Source organism: Elgaria multicarinata, chromosome 4, assembly GCF_023053635.1.
Source record: "Elgaria multicarinata webbii isolate HBS135686 ecotype San Diego chromosome 4, rElgMul1.1.pri, whole genome shotgun sequence".
In the NCBI taxonomy this organism is placed as follows: Eukaryota; Metazoa; Chordata; class Lepidosauria; order Squamata; family Anguidae; genus Elgaria; species Elgaria multicarinata.
This window is the reverse complement of record NC_086174.1, coordinates 18,395,495-18,412,174: the sequence shown is the minus strand read 5'-3', so window position 1 is coordinate 18,412,174 and position 16,680 is coordinate 18,395,495. Positions and strand designations below refer to the sequence as shown.

The following is a 16,680-nucleotide window of genomic DNA, read 5'->3' as shown; positions in this document are numbered from 1 at the left end:
GATATCATTGGAGGCTGATGATCTCATGAAAAGGAACCGCAAACTTCGGTGAAGGACCAATCATGAACGTGGAATAAATTGCTCGTGTCAAGAAGCTCCTAGAGTAAAACTACACATTATATTAATTGTGTAGCTGAGGCTTTTTCTTTTGCTTCTTTTTCACTGTAGACTGAGTGCACACAGCCTGTGATTCAAATTAGGACCATTGTGCACTGGGAAGGGAGGATTGAACTTCCATTCCTGCATGGGGGTGTATTAAAAAATTATTATCTCAGTTGACGCCAATGGAGACCTTCACTTTTTATCCACTGAATGCACATGACAGGGAAAGGAATTTTGGGAAGCAAATGGTGTGTGTGTGTGTGTGTGTGTGTGTGTGTGTGTGTGTATGTGAAGGTTTATTCCTCCCCTCCAGGTGTGCAGTGGTCTCAATCCAAATTGGGGCCACATACATTTACTCCAGAGTAAAAAAGAGAGAGATGAGACTCAGCTACAGGCCACACAATTAATGTAATGTGTAGTTTGACACCTAGTACAAGGGCTAAGAATAAAATCAGGGGTGAGGGATGGAAAGGCCCTATGCCTGCATTTCCTGTTTAAAAGAGTCGGCTGCATTTTATTAGATTTCCTTTATTTAATCACAACTGAAGATATATTATCAGTCAGATTTAGGTCAGATGCTAAGAGCAGCTTGACTATTTTGGGGGTAATACTTTATTCAAAGGATGGGTTTAATTATCCATGAATTATGATGGAAACCCCATGGGAGCAGATGTGGCAAGCATATCATGAGACCTACATCCATTGGGAAGAATGCTATTTAAATGAATGTGGAATTAAGTGTGATGATCAGATGCATTCTGATTAAAAGCCGTCTTATCACCCAGCACTGCATATAAATGGAAACCGTGGCGAATGGCTTTCCATTGCCGACAGGCTGTAGAGTTTAAATGTTCATTGTGTAGGTGGGAGAAGAGAAAAGGGGTGGAGGAGAAAGCACTTCCCTAAACTATTAGTGAATATGTCATCCACATTTTACCCTTCATCCAATAGTTCAAAGTCTGGATCCCAAAGATAGCAGTGTTATATCCAATCTAGATGTCATGAACCGTGATCTAACAAGGGTGGTCCACATGAGGAAGAAACACAGGAAGCATAGGAAGTTTTCTTCTACCAGGGTTGGGCAACTTTAAATTAGGGTGGGGGAACTAGATGACCCTCCCCACTCAGCCTCCATGGGCTGAATGATGTCTTGGAGTGGGCTCAGACCCATTGAAGTAATTTGGTTCCTATCAATGTGCCATGTGGGCAGTGCATTGCCCAAGATCCTGGCTTCTCCCACTGGGAACTTTCCATTGGGTTTTCTCCACTGGAAGTCAAGCCCTGCCCCAGGGAGGAATCTAGGAAGGACGCCCATAGCAGGTGGGGAAGCTCTGTAGGCTGGATTGGGCCCATGTGCAACAGGCTACATAAGAACATAAGAAGAGCCAGGCTGGATCACCCAGTCCAGTGTTCTGTTCATACAGTGGCCAACCAGCTGTCGACCAGGAACAAACAAGCAGGACATGAGTGCAACAGCACTCTCCCACCCATGTTCCCCAACAACTAGTATATACAGGCTTACTGCCTCTGATACTGGAGGTAGCATATAGCCATCAAGCCTAGTAGCCATTGATGGCCTTCTCCTCCAGGAATTTGTCTAAGCCCCCTTTAAAGCCATCCAAAGTGGTGGCCATCACAACATCTTGTGATAAGGCCCCCTTTCCATGTCTTATACAGAGTCAAAACATTGGTCCAGCCAAGAGCTATCCAGGCCTTCAAACACCAGTCCTTCTCAGTGGAAATGCCAGGGACAGAACCTGGGACCATTCGCACGCAAACCATGCGCTCTACCATTTTGCTGAAAATCACTCCCTGATGCATAGCCAATGCAGTGCAAGTGCACATCTGGCTGTGAATCTCCAGCCACATCGCGGTGCCCATTGAGGCTCCATTGAATGTGCCGAATGAGCCTTTTGATGCATATGGAAGCTGTGCATCCCCATCCCAACAGCTGGCATGGGGGCAGCCAGAGACTGGGTCGTGAAGAGAGGAGGTATGTTTTGCTGTTGGCTTATGGCTTATTGCTGTTGGTTCATAGTGCAATCAAAAGCAGGGCTCGGTGTCTGCTCTGGCATGGTGGAGGGAGAGCACACAGCCTTCAACGAACTCACTCAACAGAGTACGTTTTAAGGGCTTTTTAAAGCCCAGACAGTCCCTTAAGTACTTAGTCATTGCTACAGCAAAGGTAAAGTTAAAGTTGCTCCTTGCCACTTTTAAGTATTTTCTGGTAGTAAGTCCCTGTTCCTTGTTAGCTTTAGTTCTACTTATAATGGAGGAATGCTCAGACCCTAAAATTGGAAAGGATAAATGTTTTCAAAGTCATAACATGTTGCAGGCATGGGATGGAGAGGAAGGAAATACTGCCACACTTCACAAGGAAGTATTTCTTCACACAGTGCCTAGTCAAACTATGGAGTTTGCCAAAAACACACACACATTGTGATGGCACCAATTTGGATGGCTAAAAGGGGTTAAACAAATTCCTGGAGGAGAAGGCTATCAATGGCTATGAGTCTTGATGCCTCTATGGTACCTCCAGAATCAGAGGCAGGATGCCTATGTTCACCAGTTGCTGGGGAACATGGGTGGGAAGGTGCTGTTGCACTCACGTTTTGCATCTGGGTTTCCTCATGGGCAAGTGGTTGGCCACTGAGTGAACAGGGTTCTGGACTAGATGGACCCTTAGGCCACAGCTAGACCTAAGGTTTATCCCTGGATCTTCCAGGGGTCAAACCTGTTCACCTAGGTGACACACAGGGGATCCAGTGCTCAGGCAGGGGTGAACCCTGGATGATCCCAGGATAAACCTTAGGTCTAGCTGTGGCCTTGGCCTGATCTAGCAGGGCTCTTCTTATGTTCTTAAATGATGCCTCAGGTAAAAATCTAAGGCAGGGGCCCATTGCATTCATGCAACCACATTCTCCCCAGCACTCACAAACAGCAATGGGTGCACTAGCGGCAGGTTTAGTTATTTACTTTAGGAACTATTTTGCCAGTGACAAAATAATGCTGCTTGAGCTCTGGAAACACCTGTATTCCCCTCAACTGGAGCAATCTTGAAGGAAGATATCCGAATTCTGTGCAAGAAAATCAGCTGTGTGGTTCTCATGTTAAAACAAGCACAAAACGATTCCATGAAAGTACATTTGTTGGAACTAATTGTACAGCCCCAAAGTTACTTACAAATATCTGAGATTGGGAAGGCTCTGGAAAGCGAATCTGTCGATATACACCAGGTTGTTTGCTTTTTCAATTCTTCTGTGGAAGAAAAGGAGAAGAGAAAGCATCCATTTGAATTCTAATTATGAAGGCTAGAGTGTTGTTTTCTAATACAATGAAATTCTGTGAATGGGGTAAGCGACGTTTTCTGCAAATCTGTATTTGCCTTGTCCCCTACTAGTTTCCCAGTGTTCTTTATAAACTTGGTCCCAATTAAATTGTTAACAGAGGGACATATTACTGGAATACTCTTCCCACTCCAGAGGGACACTGGCCTAACTGCTCAGAGGGTATCTTTACATTAAAGGCAAATCACGTTGCTTACTTGGGATGTTTGTGCTCCCTTTTGGTGCAATTGTTATGGGCTGTATTACATGGGCAGAGAGGACCACCATGTGGTTTGAATTGCATCCTCCCCCTACATTCAGTTCAGTTCAGTTCCATTGAGACAATGCCATCTAGTGGCGAAAGATCCCACCTTTTTTCAGGATGTTACCACTTGAAAGGTGGTGCTTTTCATGATGGAATGTCCAATGGGTGCCACAGAATATGTCCTGGTCGTTCACAACGTCATTTAAACCCCCCACAAACTTTCATGAGTGGACAGTTATAAGTGTGCAATAAATCACTCATTTGGAGGAGCCAAAATTTGTCCTGTTTTTTTCTTCATTTCTTTGCCCTCCCTTTCAATTCCCCCCACTGCACCGTGCTAGCACTCAATGTACACAAATACATAAAAGCTGCAGCTCACACACCAGTTTATCACTGATCAGCTCAGTCTGATAATACGTCCACCCTCCAGACCCATTTATTTACTCACATTTCATAGAGTTTGGGAAGCTGGGAGAACACATCTGACTCTATGGTTTCCAAGGCGTCGTTCTGAGAGATCTCTCTGTCGAGGAAGTGGAAACATAAACCAAGGTGGCCTCACTATTTCTTGAAAGCGACATTAGAGCCATATGCCCAAATGGCCTCTTCAAATTCTCCACCTAGATAAATGCAGTGGAGTGGGGAAAAACTATTCCACTGAATTTCTCCAGGGCCTCAGGCTAGCTGTGTATTTCTCACTATCAGCTAACTACCAACGAAACCATTCAGCTGGGATTACGGAGTTTGAATCAGGGACTGTATTTGCAAAGCATGTGATCTACTACTAAACCAGGGCCGATGTCCAAGGTATTCCTGCCAATCCGATAGGCTTTAAAGGTGGGCCCAGGCAGGTTCATGAATACAATTCATAGGCGCCTAGGCTCTATTCAGACTAGGAATGTACAGATTTTGTGAAATCCACTCCATCTGCCTTTCACGGATTGTCAGGATTGCCTTTCATTCTATCGTTTGCTTGTTAGCAGAATTGTGGTTTTCCCTCCAATTTCTTGAATTTGCACAAATTTACACTGCCACAAATGCATGAATCCCCCCACAAATGTGCAAATTCCCCCCAAATGTGCATCTTCATACTTAAGCCAAAGGGGGAAATTGGCATTTTCGGCCATTTTTTTTAAAAAAAGGATGTATTTTTCTATGGCTACATTTGCATAAAATTCCAGAAAGTAAAAAAATAAAAATTGTCCACAAGTCCATGGAATCCAAGTGACTTGGGAAAAACTGGTCCACTGAGGATTCATAGAAATCCGAACTCATTTGATTCCATTCCAGATTTCTTGGACATCCCTAATTCTGACCTTTGGCTGAACATTTTGAAGTCAAGAGTGGGGCATGTGGATGTCATTTAGGATGCCCAGGTGTCCTCTGCCAAAGGATAGTCCTCTATTTGAACACATCCTCTGTTTGAAAGGATGCCCAGTCCAGGTCCCATTTCGCGATGAAGAACTACAAGAAGGGAGAGCAGGGGAAATTGTCCACCCGGAGTCACCCCCTGGTCAGCAGACTGAGCAGTCACATTCTTTCCCTCTATGGTAAGTGCAACACCACCACCTCACACACCAGGCTTTAACGTGCACACCTCCCTCAGGCTAAGCACCACCACTTAAATACCTGAGGAAGGGGTAAAAATAAAAATATAACCTTTCCCTTATAGCAGAGGGAAAAGGGAAGGAGATTTGGAAAAGGCTTTTCTGTGAATATAGCAGGCTGAAGGTTTAATGTAATGTGTTTATTTATGAACCAATAGAGCAGGAGACACAGCCAAACTGACATGTGGTTTTATGGTAGCAAAATAAAGACAATGTTTGTTGTTGTTTACAGTTCTTAGTTCCTTCAAATTCTATTCAATTCCTGCCTATTCTTAAGAATACTGGTAGAAACAAATCTAATAAAAACAATCCTTAGTCCTTATGATCTTATTTTCACTCACTCCTCACACAACTCTTGACAAGAAATCACTCAGCTAAACACATCTACCCTCCAAACCCAATCACCAACCGAGCCCCTCAGACCACTCATATAGACTCCTCCCCTCGTTTCCACAGCATCACCAGCCACACCCACTCAGTCCAATGTGCTGCACTCTCTAGACCAGTGGTTCTCAACCTTCCTAATGCCGCGACCCTTTAATAAGTTCCTCATGTTGTGGTGACCCCCAACCATAAAATTATTTTCGTTCTTCTCTACACAATCCATTGTCATGGGATGGTTTTCTAATGAAAATAATACATAACAATAGCTTTAATAATACAAAAGATGATACATGACATAGTTCAGTCAATACAGTTTCCTAAGACCACTGGAAATATGTGTTTTCCGATGGTCTTAGGCGACCCCTGTGAAAGGGTCGTTCGACCCCCAAAGGGGTCCCGACCCACAGGTTGAGAAACGCTGATCTAGACACACTCACTCAGACATACCTAAGGGAACAGAAATGTGGGTAATGCCACAGTAAGGTACCCTGTATTTCTATTTAAATTACACTCAGTGTTTCCACACTTGAACCTCTCTCTCTCTCTTTATATATTTCAATTAGCACAAACAATTTATTAGGGATGTGCTTCACCTTGGTCCCAGACTCTGAATCCGAATCAAAGCGGGCCGATTTGGCCCGCCTCAGCTCAAATCCAGTTCAAGACCGGATTGGGCTGCCTTGGCCTGAAGCAGATGAAGCACTTTGGCCCAAGTTGGCCCAATGGCCAGACGCCGTCCCCTCCCTTCCCATCTGCTGGACTTATATGAAGCCTTTGCATGTGCCGGCGAGCCACTTGTCCTCCATGAGGCTTCAGGTATATCTTGCAGGTGAGCAGGAGGGGAGTGGGGGCAGGCAGGAGGGGAGTCCTATGGACTCCTAATTGACCTAATTGAACCGAATCCAAAATTGGTCAGGATGGTGCTGAGCTGCCCAAGAGTTGAATCGGGGCTATTTGGAAGCTCCCAATCAGCCTCCGAATCGAAGGGGTGGGGCTCTGCATAATCCTCCAATTTATTTTATTTTATTTTTTTGCAACGCATGTCCTCTTTTTTAACTGGCTAATCTATCTGTCATCCATTTTGCTTCTCCATGTAGTTGTCATATGAATATGGCTTTTTATGGACTGGGATCTCATAGTGACTTGGTTCGCATGAAACAACAGCCCACCATGGCTTAATTTACCCACGGGGGCTATTGTGTTGTGCTGGGTGCCCACGAGTGCCAGTTTTGCATGGCGCTCAGCTTGCCATGGTGTGTCATGCCTGGCAAACCTGACAACTCTAAAAAAAAAAAAACCCAGGGCAGAATCTACACTACTGCTTTATAACAGTTTACAATGTTTTTGAGAACTGTTCAGGCCCAGGACACATTACAAATACAGCTTTTAAACCATTTTCAAAGTGTTATATCCTGCTTGGTGTACATCTGGCCCAAGGCTTGTTTTAAATTAAGCCACGGTGGGCTGTCGAGATGTGTGAACAATCCTAATGAATTAGGCTGGTAACCTTTTTTCTTTTTCTGGATGGAGGAGGTGGAAGAGAAGGAGCACATTCTAACTAACCTTAAAAACAACATAGCGGTTGAGCAGAAAATGGAATCAACAACAACCCTGTATATAAATTGCCCACTCACACCAAGAAATGCCATTAAGGGGAAGTTCTATTGCTAATTCCACTACATTACACATTATGATGAAGCTGGGAACAGCAGGTGCTTTATAGCAACACAGAATATTTCAGTGGTGTTTTTAAAAAAATGCACACCCACCCACCCTCAAATGGTATATTAAACAAATCTTAAAAAACAACACCAGCCCATCTACTATATAAAAAATGTGTCTCTTTTAAGTTTATGAGCCGTCTCCTGCAGTTCACCCAAGCTGAACAAGTAGATGCAACTCCTACCTCTGTGAATACAAAGTCCTCTTAAAGGGATCATTTTTATTTCGACCCATGCTAGATTTCAAGTGATTATTAGCTTTATCTTGTAATTTATCTAGCAGGAGGAAGGGAATCGTCTGGAGGTTGAAAACACTGTATTGTAGAGCTGTGCACAAAATGGCTTCTTGAAATTTTCCACCCGATTTGTGGGTAGAGGAATTGGCGATGGAGGGGTGGGTCATTTCACCCAATTTCAGTATGAGGAGAAATTGTCCCACAGTTTCTCAGAGTGGGACTATGGCTTTAGCTAGACCTAAGGCTTATCCCAGGCAAATGGAGGGGTCATCCCTGCCTGCTCCCAGGATCCCCTGTGTGTCATTTGGATGCCCAGGGATGATCCCAGGACAATCCTGGGATATAGGCCTGGTCTAGCCATAGCAATCACAGTAGCACAACATCTTTCTTTTTTCCTAAGGGGTGTGTGTGTGTGTGTGTGTGTGTGTGTGTGTGTGTGTGTGTGTGTTGATACTGATACTGCAAAGACAACCAGCATCAAGTATGTTAGCAGGCTGGCTACCATTTTTCATTGCCCTGGGTACCATTTTACAATGCCCTGGAGTTAGCAATGTTCCAGGGTTTTATAGGTGAGAAATGTGACTGCCCTAAAAAGTGGTGGTGAATATTCAGAGAATTCCCTAAAGAACTTTCTGTAAAGTGGACTTTTTCTGGGGAGGGGGAGGAAAAAAGAAGAAGAATTTCAGAAATGTTCTCAGAAAAATGGCTTCTGGTAAGTTTTGTTACAACTCTAGAAACAAGAGACAGGGCCATATTGCTCTTTATCAGTTCTACTTTATCAGTTTTCTTGTCATTTCATTTCATTTCATTTCTATACTGCCCAATAGATGAAGCTCTCTGGGTGGGTAACAAAATTAAAATCATAGGTTCAGCACAAAATATAAAATAAGGAAGATTTAAAGCTACAATTTAAAAGCCAGCAATGCAGAGATTTAAAATATAAATTTAAAACAGCAGAGCTAAAAACCAGGATGCTAAAATACTCAGAAAATAAAAAAGGTCTTCACTTGGCACCAAAAGGAATACATCATAGGTGCCAGGTGAACCTCTCTGGGGAGCACATTCCACAGCTGGGGGGGGGGGCACAGAAGAAAAGACCCTTCTCATGGTGGACACCCACGACATTTCCTTTGGCAGGGCTCATGGGGAAGGACCCCTAAAGATGATCTTAGGGTTCAGACAAGTACATATGGGAGGAGACGACCCTTCAGATAACCTGGCCCCAAGCTGTTTAGGGCTTTGAATGTTAATACCAGCACTTGGAAACAAGCCCGGACCTGGACTGGCAGCCAGTACAGCTGGAGGAGTACTGGTGTAATGTGGACTCCTTGGCCAGTCCCTGCTTACAATCTTGCTGCCCTATTTTGGTCCAGCTGAAGTTTCCAGACCATTTTCAAAGACAGCCCCATGTATAACACATTGCAATAATCCAGATGAGAGGTTATCAGAGCATGGATAACTGTAGCAAGGCTATTTCTGTCCAGATAAGGGCACAGTTGGTATATCAGCCTAAGCTGATAAGAAGTTATCTTCAGGCAGACTTACTGTAGATTACATGGGTGGGTGTTGGCCCCAAGCACTTCACAAACAACTATCTCCCTTTTGGTCCCTGCTAATTTAGGAGAAAGGAACTAACCGTTTAGTAGATAGTTGTCTTCCTCTGTCATAATCTTCCACTGCTATCCCTTCCTTGATTTCTGGTTATCCCATTTTCTTCCTTCTCTTTCCTAAAACCACTCCATTGCACCTGTACTTATTAGATAAGCAACACCTCCAACCAATAGGTGGGGCTGTCCCATGTTCTGTATCTTGCCTTGCTGTGTCTGGGGACTTGTTTCCTAGTAGAACTGGTTAAAGGAGGGCAAGTTACCCACCAAAACAACAGTTAGTTGTCAATCACAACAGCAGGAATTCTCTCCAGTATCAAAGGCAGTAAGCCCTATGTACACCCATTACTGGGGAACATGGGCAGGAGGATGCTGTTGCACTCATGTCCTGCTTGTGGGTTTCATGTAGGCTCCTGCTTGGCCACTGTATGAACAGAATGCTGGACTAGATGGGCCCTTAGTTAGATCCGGCATGGCTCTTCTTATGTTCATACTTTCAATTAGTATAATCACTATTCTTCCTTTGTTGACCCCTCCCTCCAAATCCCTTCTTCTGTATCTATTGTAGATTACAAGCCTCTTAGGAAAGGGTCCTATCAAACCAATTCTTCATGAAGTGCGACTTTATAGAGGACACTCTGCTTTTTGAAGGCTTCTTTCATCTGAAGGGTTGTCCAGGCCAAATTTCCATCGTCTCTGCTGAGACACCAGTTGCCTATGGCTCTCCTTTAACTGTCACCCAGCAGCAGCCATTCGATCTGGTTGCCCGAATTGTTTCCATCCCAGCTGGTCACTATAAGAACTTTGACTGTAAGAATTGGTGCCGGAGCTTGCTTCCCTCTCCTCCAACCCTTTCCCACCTTACATCATGTCTTTTAGATTGTAAGTCTGAAGAGCAGGACTGTCATACTACTGACCTTTGTAAGCTGTTTTGTGAACCTTTTTGACAAAAAGGTTGGGCACAAAATGCGTGGAATAAATACAAAGCCTGGTTAAAAGATGGGAGAACCATAAGAAGGGAGATCAGGGGCCTTGAAGTTGCCCATTGACAACTAGCACCTGGACAGCAGACTCGTCACATGATGAGTCCTCCCCCCACCCCCGTGATGAGATGTATGGTATTTCTGTTGACATTATAGCAGCTATTTCTACATTTTCACCTAATATCAATGTTTCATATGCGTTGTTGTTGTTGTTGTTGTTGTTGTTGTTGTTGTTGTTGTTTTTGTTTTTGCAAACCTGCATCCCCTTTTTGCTTCTGTTTTGTTTTGGTGGATATGTTAAGTGGCCACCCTAGCTGGTACAGAAACAAATGCAATAACATGTCCCTCCCCACCCCCCATTTTCATTGGTTCCAAGGATCCCTGGAAATGCTCCTGGTTGCTAACTGCAGACAGATCCTTATTTTCCCCTCCATCACCCTTCTCCCAGGCTATGAGCCTGACGGCTGCCCCTCTACCCCACAGTACCACAAGAGGAATGCAAGCAACACCCATCTCCTTGTGCCCTCTATTATTATTATATTTATATCCTGCCTTTTGTCCAATGCTGGGCTTCAAGGTGGCATTACAAAACTTAAAACATATACATTTTAAACCGATAAATAGAAATATACAAAGTTAAAAATATCATAAAATCATAGAATAGCAGAGTTGGAAGGGGCCTACAAGGCCATCGAGTCCAACCCCCTGCTCAATGCAGGAATCCACCCTAAAGCATCCCTGACAGATGCTTGTATATTGGAATATATTAAATAGATTCCAATATTAAAACATTAAATCATTTAAAATGACAGTTTTAAAAGCCCTTAACACAGACAGAGGTCCCAATTATTCGTCAAAGGTCTGCCGGAACAAAAAAAAAGTCTTTGCCTGCCTCCTAAAGCACATCAAGGAAGGAGCCGGTCTAGCTTCCCTGGGAAGGGAGTTCCAGAGCACTGGAGCAGCCACTGAAAAGGCCCTCTCCTGCATGCCTGTGATGGTGGTGGGACTGAGAGAAGCGCTTCCCCTGAAGATCTTAAAGCACGGGCAGGCTCATAAGGGAGAATACGATCTTTCAGCTGGACCTTTGCATGTTGATTTATAGCAACTCCTCTGCCAATGGTTTATAACTTGTGCCTGTTCAGGGTTCTGCCTATTAATTGGGAATTTGCAGCTACTTTACCGCTGCTCCTCCAGAGAGAAGAGGAAAGGTTTTTTTTGAAAAAAAATCTCTTGTGGATATTTTTTTAATTCACTGACTCCAAAGTTTTGTACAATTTAGAGGACTGGGGAAAAAAAAGAGAAAAGAAACAAGAGTAGCAGCAAGGGGAAAAAAGTTTCCCAGTTCCCTATCACATCCTTAGTTGCATTCTAGAATTAATTTGAATGAATTATCTCTTAATTTTGAAAGCCTCGACATATTTTCAGCCACCCTCCACAAACAGTTTTAAAAATACCCAGTATTGTCTCTTTTGGTGCATGACCCAAGAATTACCATAGCAACTTGCCTCCCAATTAGCCTTCAGCTGCTTACAGTCGATATGATTAGACAAGGTCAACTGTAGAACAAATAGTATGGATATTGTTAAAAGGCTATGGCAAAACAGGAATAGCAAGGAAAAGGAGTGGACAATTGAATAATTTTCTTTGGGGGCAAAAATGTAATCTTTTTTCTTTCTTTTTTAAAAATGTACTAAATAAAAACACATATAAGAATTAATAATATAATAGCAGTATTGCAGGTGGACACACACGTGGGAAAAGGTGCCTGAGCTCTTAAAAGCAACAAAGACATTGAATTCTTTATCTACATCCAAATGCAAATTATGGTTACTGAAATCATTGTCATCTATTTATAAAATAAGCCAGTTCCCGGGTTTCAGCAGTTTTAGAGTGAGCATTGTGTAGATAATGGCCGGCTCAGCTCTCGATGGCCCCCATTGAGTACTGAGGGATGAGTCAGAGCGTTGCCTTTGGAGCTGAGAAACCCAAACTTTCTTCAAATTTTCAATGGATCTCTCAAAATATGAACAATCCATAAAAGTTATGAATAGGTGGCCCACTATACACAAACTTCTCAAGTATATTCTGTCTCACTGGGTTGGGTGACCATATGAAATTGAGGACAGGGCTCCTGTATCTTTAACAGTTGTATAGAAAAGGGAATTTCAGTGAGTGTCATTTCTTTGCAAGCAGCACCTGGTGAAAGTCCCTCTTTATCACAACAGGTAAATATACAGGAGCCCTGTCCTCCTTTTCATATGGCTCAGGTGTGGGTTATCTGAAAGACCATATTCTCCCTTATGAGCCTGCCCGTGCTTTGAGATCTTCTGGAGAAGCCTTCCTTTCAGTCTCACCACCTTCACAGGCGTGCTTGGTGGGAACATGGGAGAGGGCCTTCTCGGTGGCTGCTCCAGTGCTTTGGAACTCTCTTCCCAGGGAAGCTAGACTGGCTCCCTCTTTGATGGGCTTTTGGAAGCAGGCAAAAATTTGTTTGTTCTGGCAGGCCTTTGGAGAATAATCTGGTCTTCCATCTATGTTAAGGACTTGTAAAATTATCATGTATTTTAAATGTTTATGTTTTAATATTGTAATTTTTTTTAAAAAAATGTACATTTCTTTTCCTAGGTTTAAAAAGTATATGTTTTAAATTTTGTTAGGCCGCCTTGAGGCCCAGTATTGGGCAAAAGAGGGGATAATAATAATAATAATAATAATAATAATAATAATAATAATAATAATATAAAGCTGCAGGAGCCCTGCCCTCTTCACCTAGAGTGACCAGATCCAAGAGGGCAGGGCTCCTGCAGCTTTAACTGTTGCGATGAAGAGGGAATTTCACCAGGTGCTGCACGCATACAAATGACATCTGCTGAAATTCCCTTTTCTATACAACTGCTAAAGATACAGGAGCCCTGTCCTCCTTTTCATATGGTCGCCCTATCACTGGGCAGGTAAGGGATCACCATTAATGGTTATGTGCTACCTTCAGTAGCTGAGGCAGTAAGCCTTTGTGCACCAGTTGCTGGGGAACATCGGTGGGAGGTGCTTTGTTGGTCCAAGGCTGGCCTCTGTGTGTACAGAGTGCTGGACTAGATGGACCCTTGGTCTGATCCAGCATGGCATTTCTTTTTTTTTTTTTTTTTTTTTTAATAATTTTTATTCATTTTCAACACTATATAAACATAAATGAACATTTCCAAAATATAATTGAAACAAACACAATAAGAAAAAGAAATACATCAAATATCTGCTTCATACATATTGAATAATTGTTGAGTACAAATATCAAGCATGGCATTTCTTATGTTCTTATGGCTTTAGCCTTATTCTACTTGCTTGGAAGCTAAGGTGGGAAGCTTCCACATTGACTGGTGCAGCTGGATGCCCACGTAATAAATAGCAGAAGCTGGGGAGTTTTCCCAACAAAAAAGGCTCCCCAAAGAGAAAAGGCTCCCCAAAGTTCTTACTTATGAAAAGGAGGACAGGGCTCCTCTATCTTTAACAGTTGCATAGAAAAGGGGATTTCAGCAGGTGTCATCTGTATATATGGGGAAACTGGTGAAATTCCCTCTTCATCACAACAGTTAAAGGTGCAGGAGCTATACTCGAGTGACCAGATTTAAAAGAGGGCAGGGCACCTGCAACTTTAACTGTTGTGATGAAGAGAAAATTTCACCAGGTTCCCCATATATACAGATGACACCTGCTGAAATTTCGTTTTCAATACAACTGTTAAAGATACAGGAGCCCTGTCCTCCTTTTCATATGGTCACCCTAGTTTTTTAAATAAAATAAAATAGAGCACTTCAATTAAATAACAATTTGCTGTCTTCGCATGACACCCCAAAGTCACCTGACAGAGACAGCTGCCTCACTTTGCCTGAGGGTAAGCGTGGTGTTGAGTGTAAGGACTTTGGCTTTGAAACTCTGGCCACCTTGGCCTGGCTAAATGCGTAAGCGTCTTTCTGCGGACGGTTGCTCTTGGTCATTTCCTTCTAAATGTTTGGAAACAAGCATAGGGCAAACCCTGCTCTTCGGCAGCAGCTGTGAGTTCCTGGCAAGAGCGATTGGCTCCTTTTTGTGAGTTCTTCAAGGAATGGTATGAGTAGCACAATGATCAAGGTCTCTCCCACTGATAGGCCTTGGTGATAAAAAGCCAGGTGCTTGCAGGCTGGAAGGAACAAAACAAACAAAGCTACTGGGCCTTTGTTGGTTACACATTGCACACACAAACACACACGGCCTTGCATTGCCAAGTTCTGGCTTCATCAGGGCACAACTTCACCACCTGTGCTCCCACAGAAGACGTGGGCTTACTTTTCTCCCATGGCCATATTTTTGGGTACGATGGGATATTTCTGGCAAACCCCCACACCTTTGAAACCTACGTTCCGTCTTGCTATGTCTTGGGGACTTGACAAAGTCATAGGACAAGTTGAGCCAAAGGTCTATTGCATTCTGGGTATTGCTGGGAGCCTGCAGCCAATGAAAAGGCAGTTGGCGCGAGTGCTGGCCTGGATGTCTATTGCATTCTGGGTAGCGCTGGGAGCCAATGAAAATGCAGCTGGCATGTGCAGGCCTTATTGTCTTATCTCAGAATGTTTGGACTTTTAGTCTTAGAAAAGACGAAGGGAAGAGTTGTCTGTGTGCAACAAGTGTAAGTTAAACTTTAAGCATTATTTGCTGTTATCACAGCAAAGGGAAAGTTACAATAGCTGGGACAATTTAGTTTGGGTAAAAGGAGGCTAAGGGGAGACTTGATAGAGGTGTAGAAAATCCTGCATGGTGTAGAGAATGTGAATAGGGAGACTTTTTTCTCCCTCTCTCATAATACTAGGGTGACCATATGAAAATGAGGACAGGGCTCCTGTGTCTTTAACAGTTGTATTGAAAAGGAAATTTCAGCAGGTGTCATTTGTATATATGGGGAACCTGGTGAAATTTTCTCTTCAACACAACAGTTAAAGCTGCAGGTGCCCTGCCCTCTTTTAAATCTGGTCACTCTAGTATAGCTCCTGCACCTTTAACTGTTGTGATGAAGAGGGAATTTCACCAGGTTCTCCATATATACAAATGACACCTGCTGAAATCCCCTTTTCTATGCAACTGTTAAAGATACAAGAGCCCTGTCCTCCTTTTCATATGGTCACCCTACATAATACTAGAACCCATGGTCTTCCCATGCAGCTGCTTAGTGGGAGATTCAGGACAGATAAAAATAAGTACTTCTTCACACAGTGTATAGTTAAACTATGGAAGTTGCTATAGCAAGATGGAGTGATGGCCACCAATTTGGATGGCTTTAATAGGGGGTTAGATAAATTCCTGGTGGAGAAGGCTATCAATGGCTACTAGTCCTGATAGCTATGTGCTATCTCTAGTAGAAGAGCCGTTAAGCCTATTGTAGCGTTTGTGATATACCCATTCCTTGAGCTAGGCCAGGATTTCTGAATGACCTGGATAAAGCACAAATAATCCATCCCAGGATTGGTACCAGACTGTCCAGGCAAACGGCAAGTCTGCCTGTGGTTGCCTGCCAGGAAAGAATGCTAAAATAAATGACTATCTCCTAAGTCTTGTGCGGAACCAGTTTCCTACTTCCAAGGATCCCAGGACTGTGGACACAACACCGATGTACATCAGCTGCTGGGGAACATGGATGGGAGGGTGCTATTGCACTCATGTCCTGCTTGTGGGTTCCTGGGTGCTGTATATGCAGGGGAAGTTGCGCAGTGGTTGTGAATCTACGCTGCATCAGTTATATGATGCAGTTGCAGATTTGCAGCCACTGTGGGGCTGTCCTGCAAAGCTGCACATTGGAAACATTGGTGGGAGTGAGGTCTTCTGCTATCTGACCTCACTTTGGGGCTAATCCAGGGGGCAGTCCTGGTGGAAGGCAACTAGTGATTGGTCTCCTTCCACCAGGGCAGCTCCGGTATCCGGATGCCTGCTGGAAACCCCACACTCCCTCCTTGACATTGGGATTCTGGGTAGGAAAATCCATGGGGTTTGGGGGGAAGGTGGTGCCGTGAAGACAAGGCCCTGGTCAACAGCTGGTTGGCCACTGTGTGAGCAGAATGCTGGACTAGATGGACACTTGGTCTGATCCAGCAGGGCCCTTCTTATGTTCTTAAAGCAGCAGCCATGGCACAGGCAGACTCTGGGGCCCACAATGCCTTTCTGGGAGGAACGCCCCTTTCTTCACAATGAGTGGCATGGGGTGAGGTGTGCTCTGGATAGTCCTGCAGGAGCATGACTAACGGCTTTCTTGAAGTGGCAAAACAGGAGTGCCGCTGTAGGATTGACTCTGCAAGCTGCAGATGAAGGGGAGTGATCCACCACCTCTCTTGATCTGCTGCCTGAGCCACATGGCTCATTTTGGCTAATGGGAGAGCCACCCCTTTCAATCTGCCTGGTGCTATTTGACCATCCAACGATTTGCGGCACAG

At 43.9% G+C, this 16,680-nt stretch overlaps 1 protein-coding gene across 2 annotated transcripts in view; it reads right to left on the bottom strand.

Moving 5' to 3' along the window:
- The window catches only part of FSHR (follicle stimulating hormone receptor), a 110,106-nt gene that overhangs the window by 43,158 nt on the left and 50,268 nt on the right, over positions 1-16,680 (bottom strand). For both annotated transcript variants that reach the window (XM_063125530.1, XM_063125531.1), the window contains exons 3-4: positions 4,142-4,216; positions 3,286-3,360 (exon numbers count right to left, since the gene is read on the bottom strand). In XM_063125530.1, coding sequence (XP_062981600.1) covers positions 3,286-3,360; positions 4,142-4,216 — 150 coding nt within the window. The remainder of the gene's footprint in view (positions 1-3,285; positions 3,361-4,141; positions 4,217-16,680) is intronic.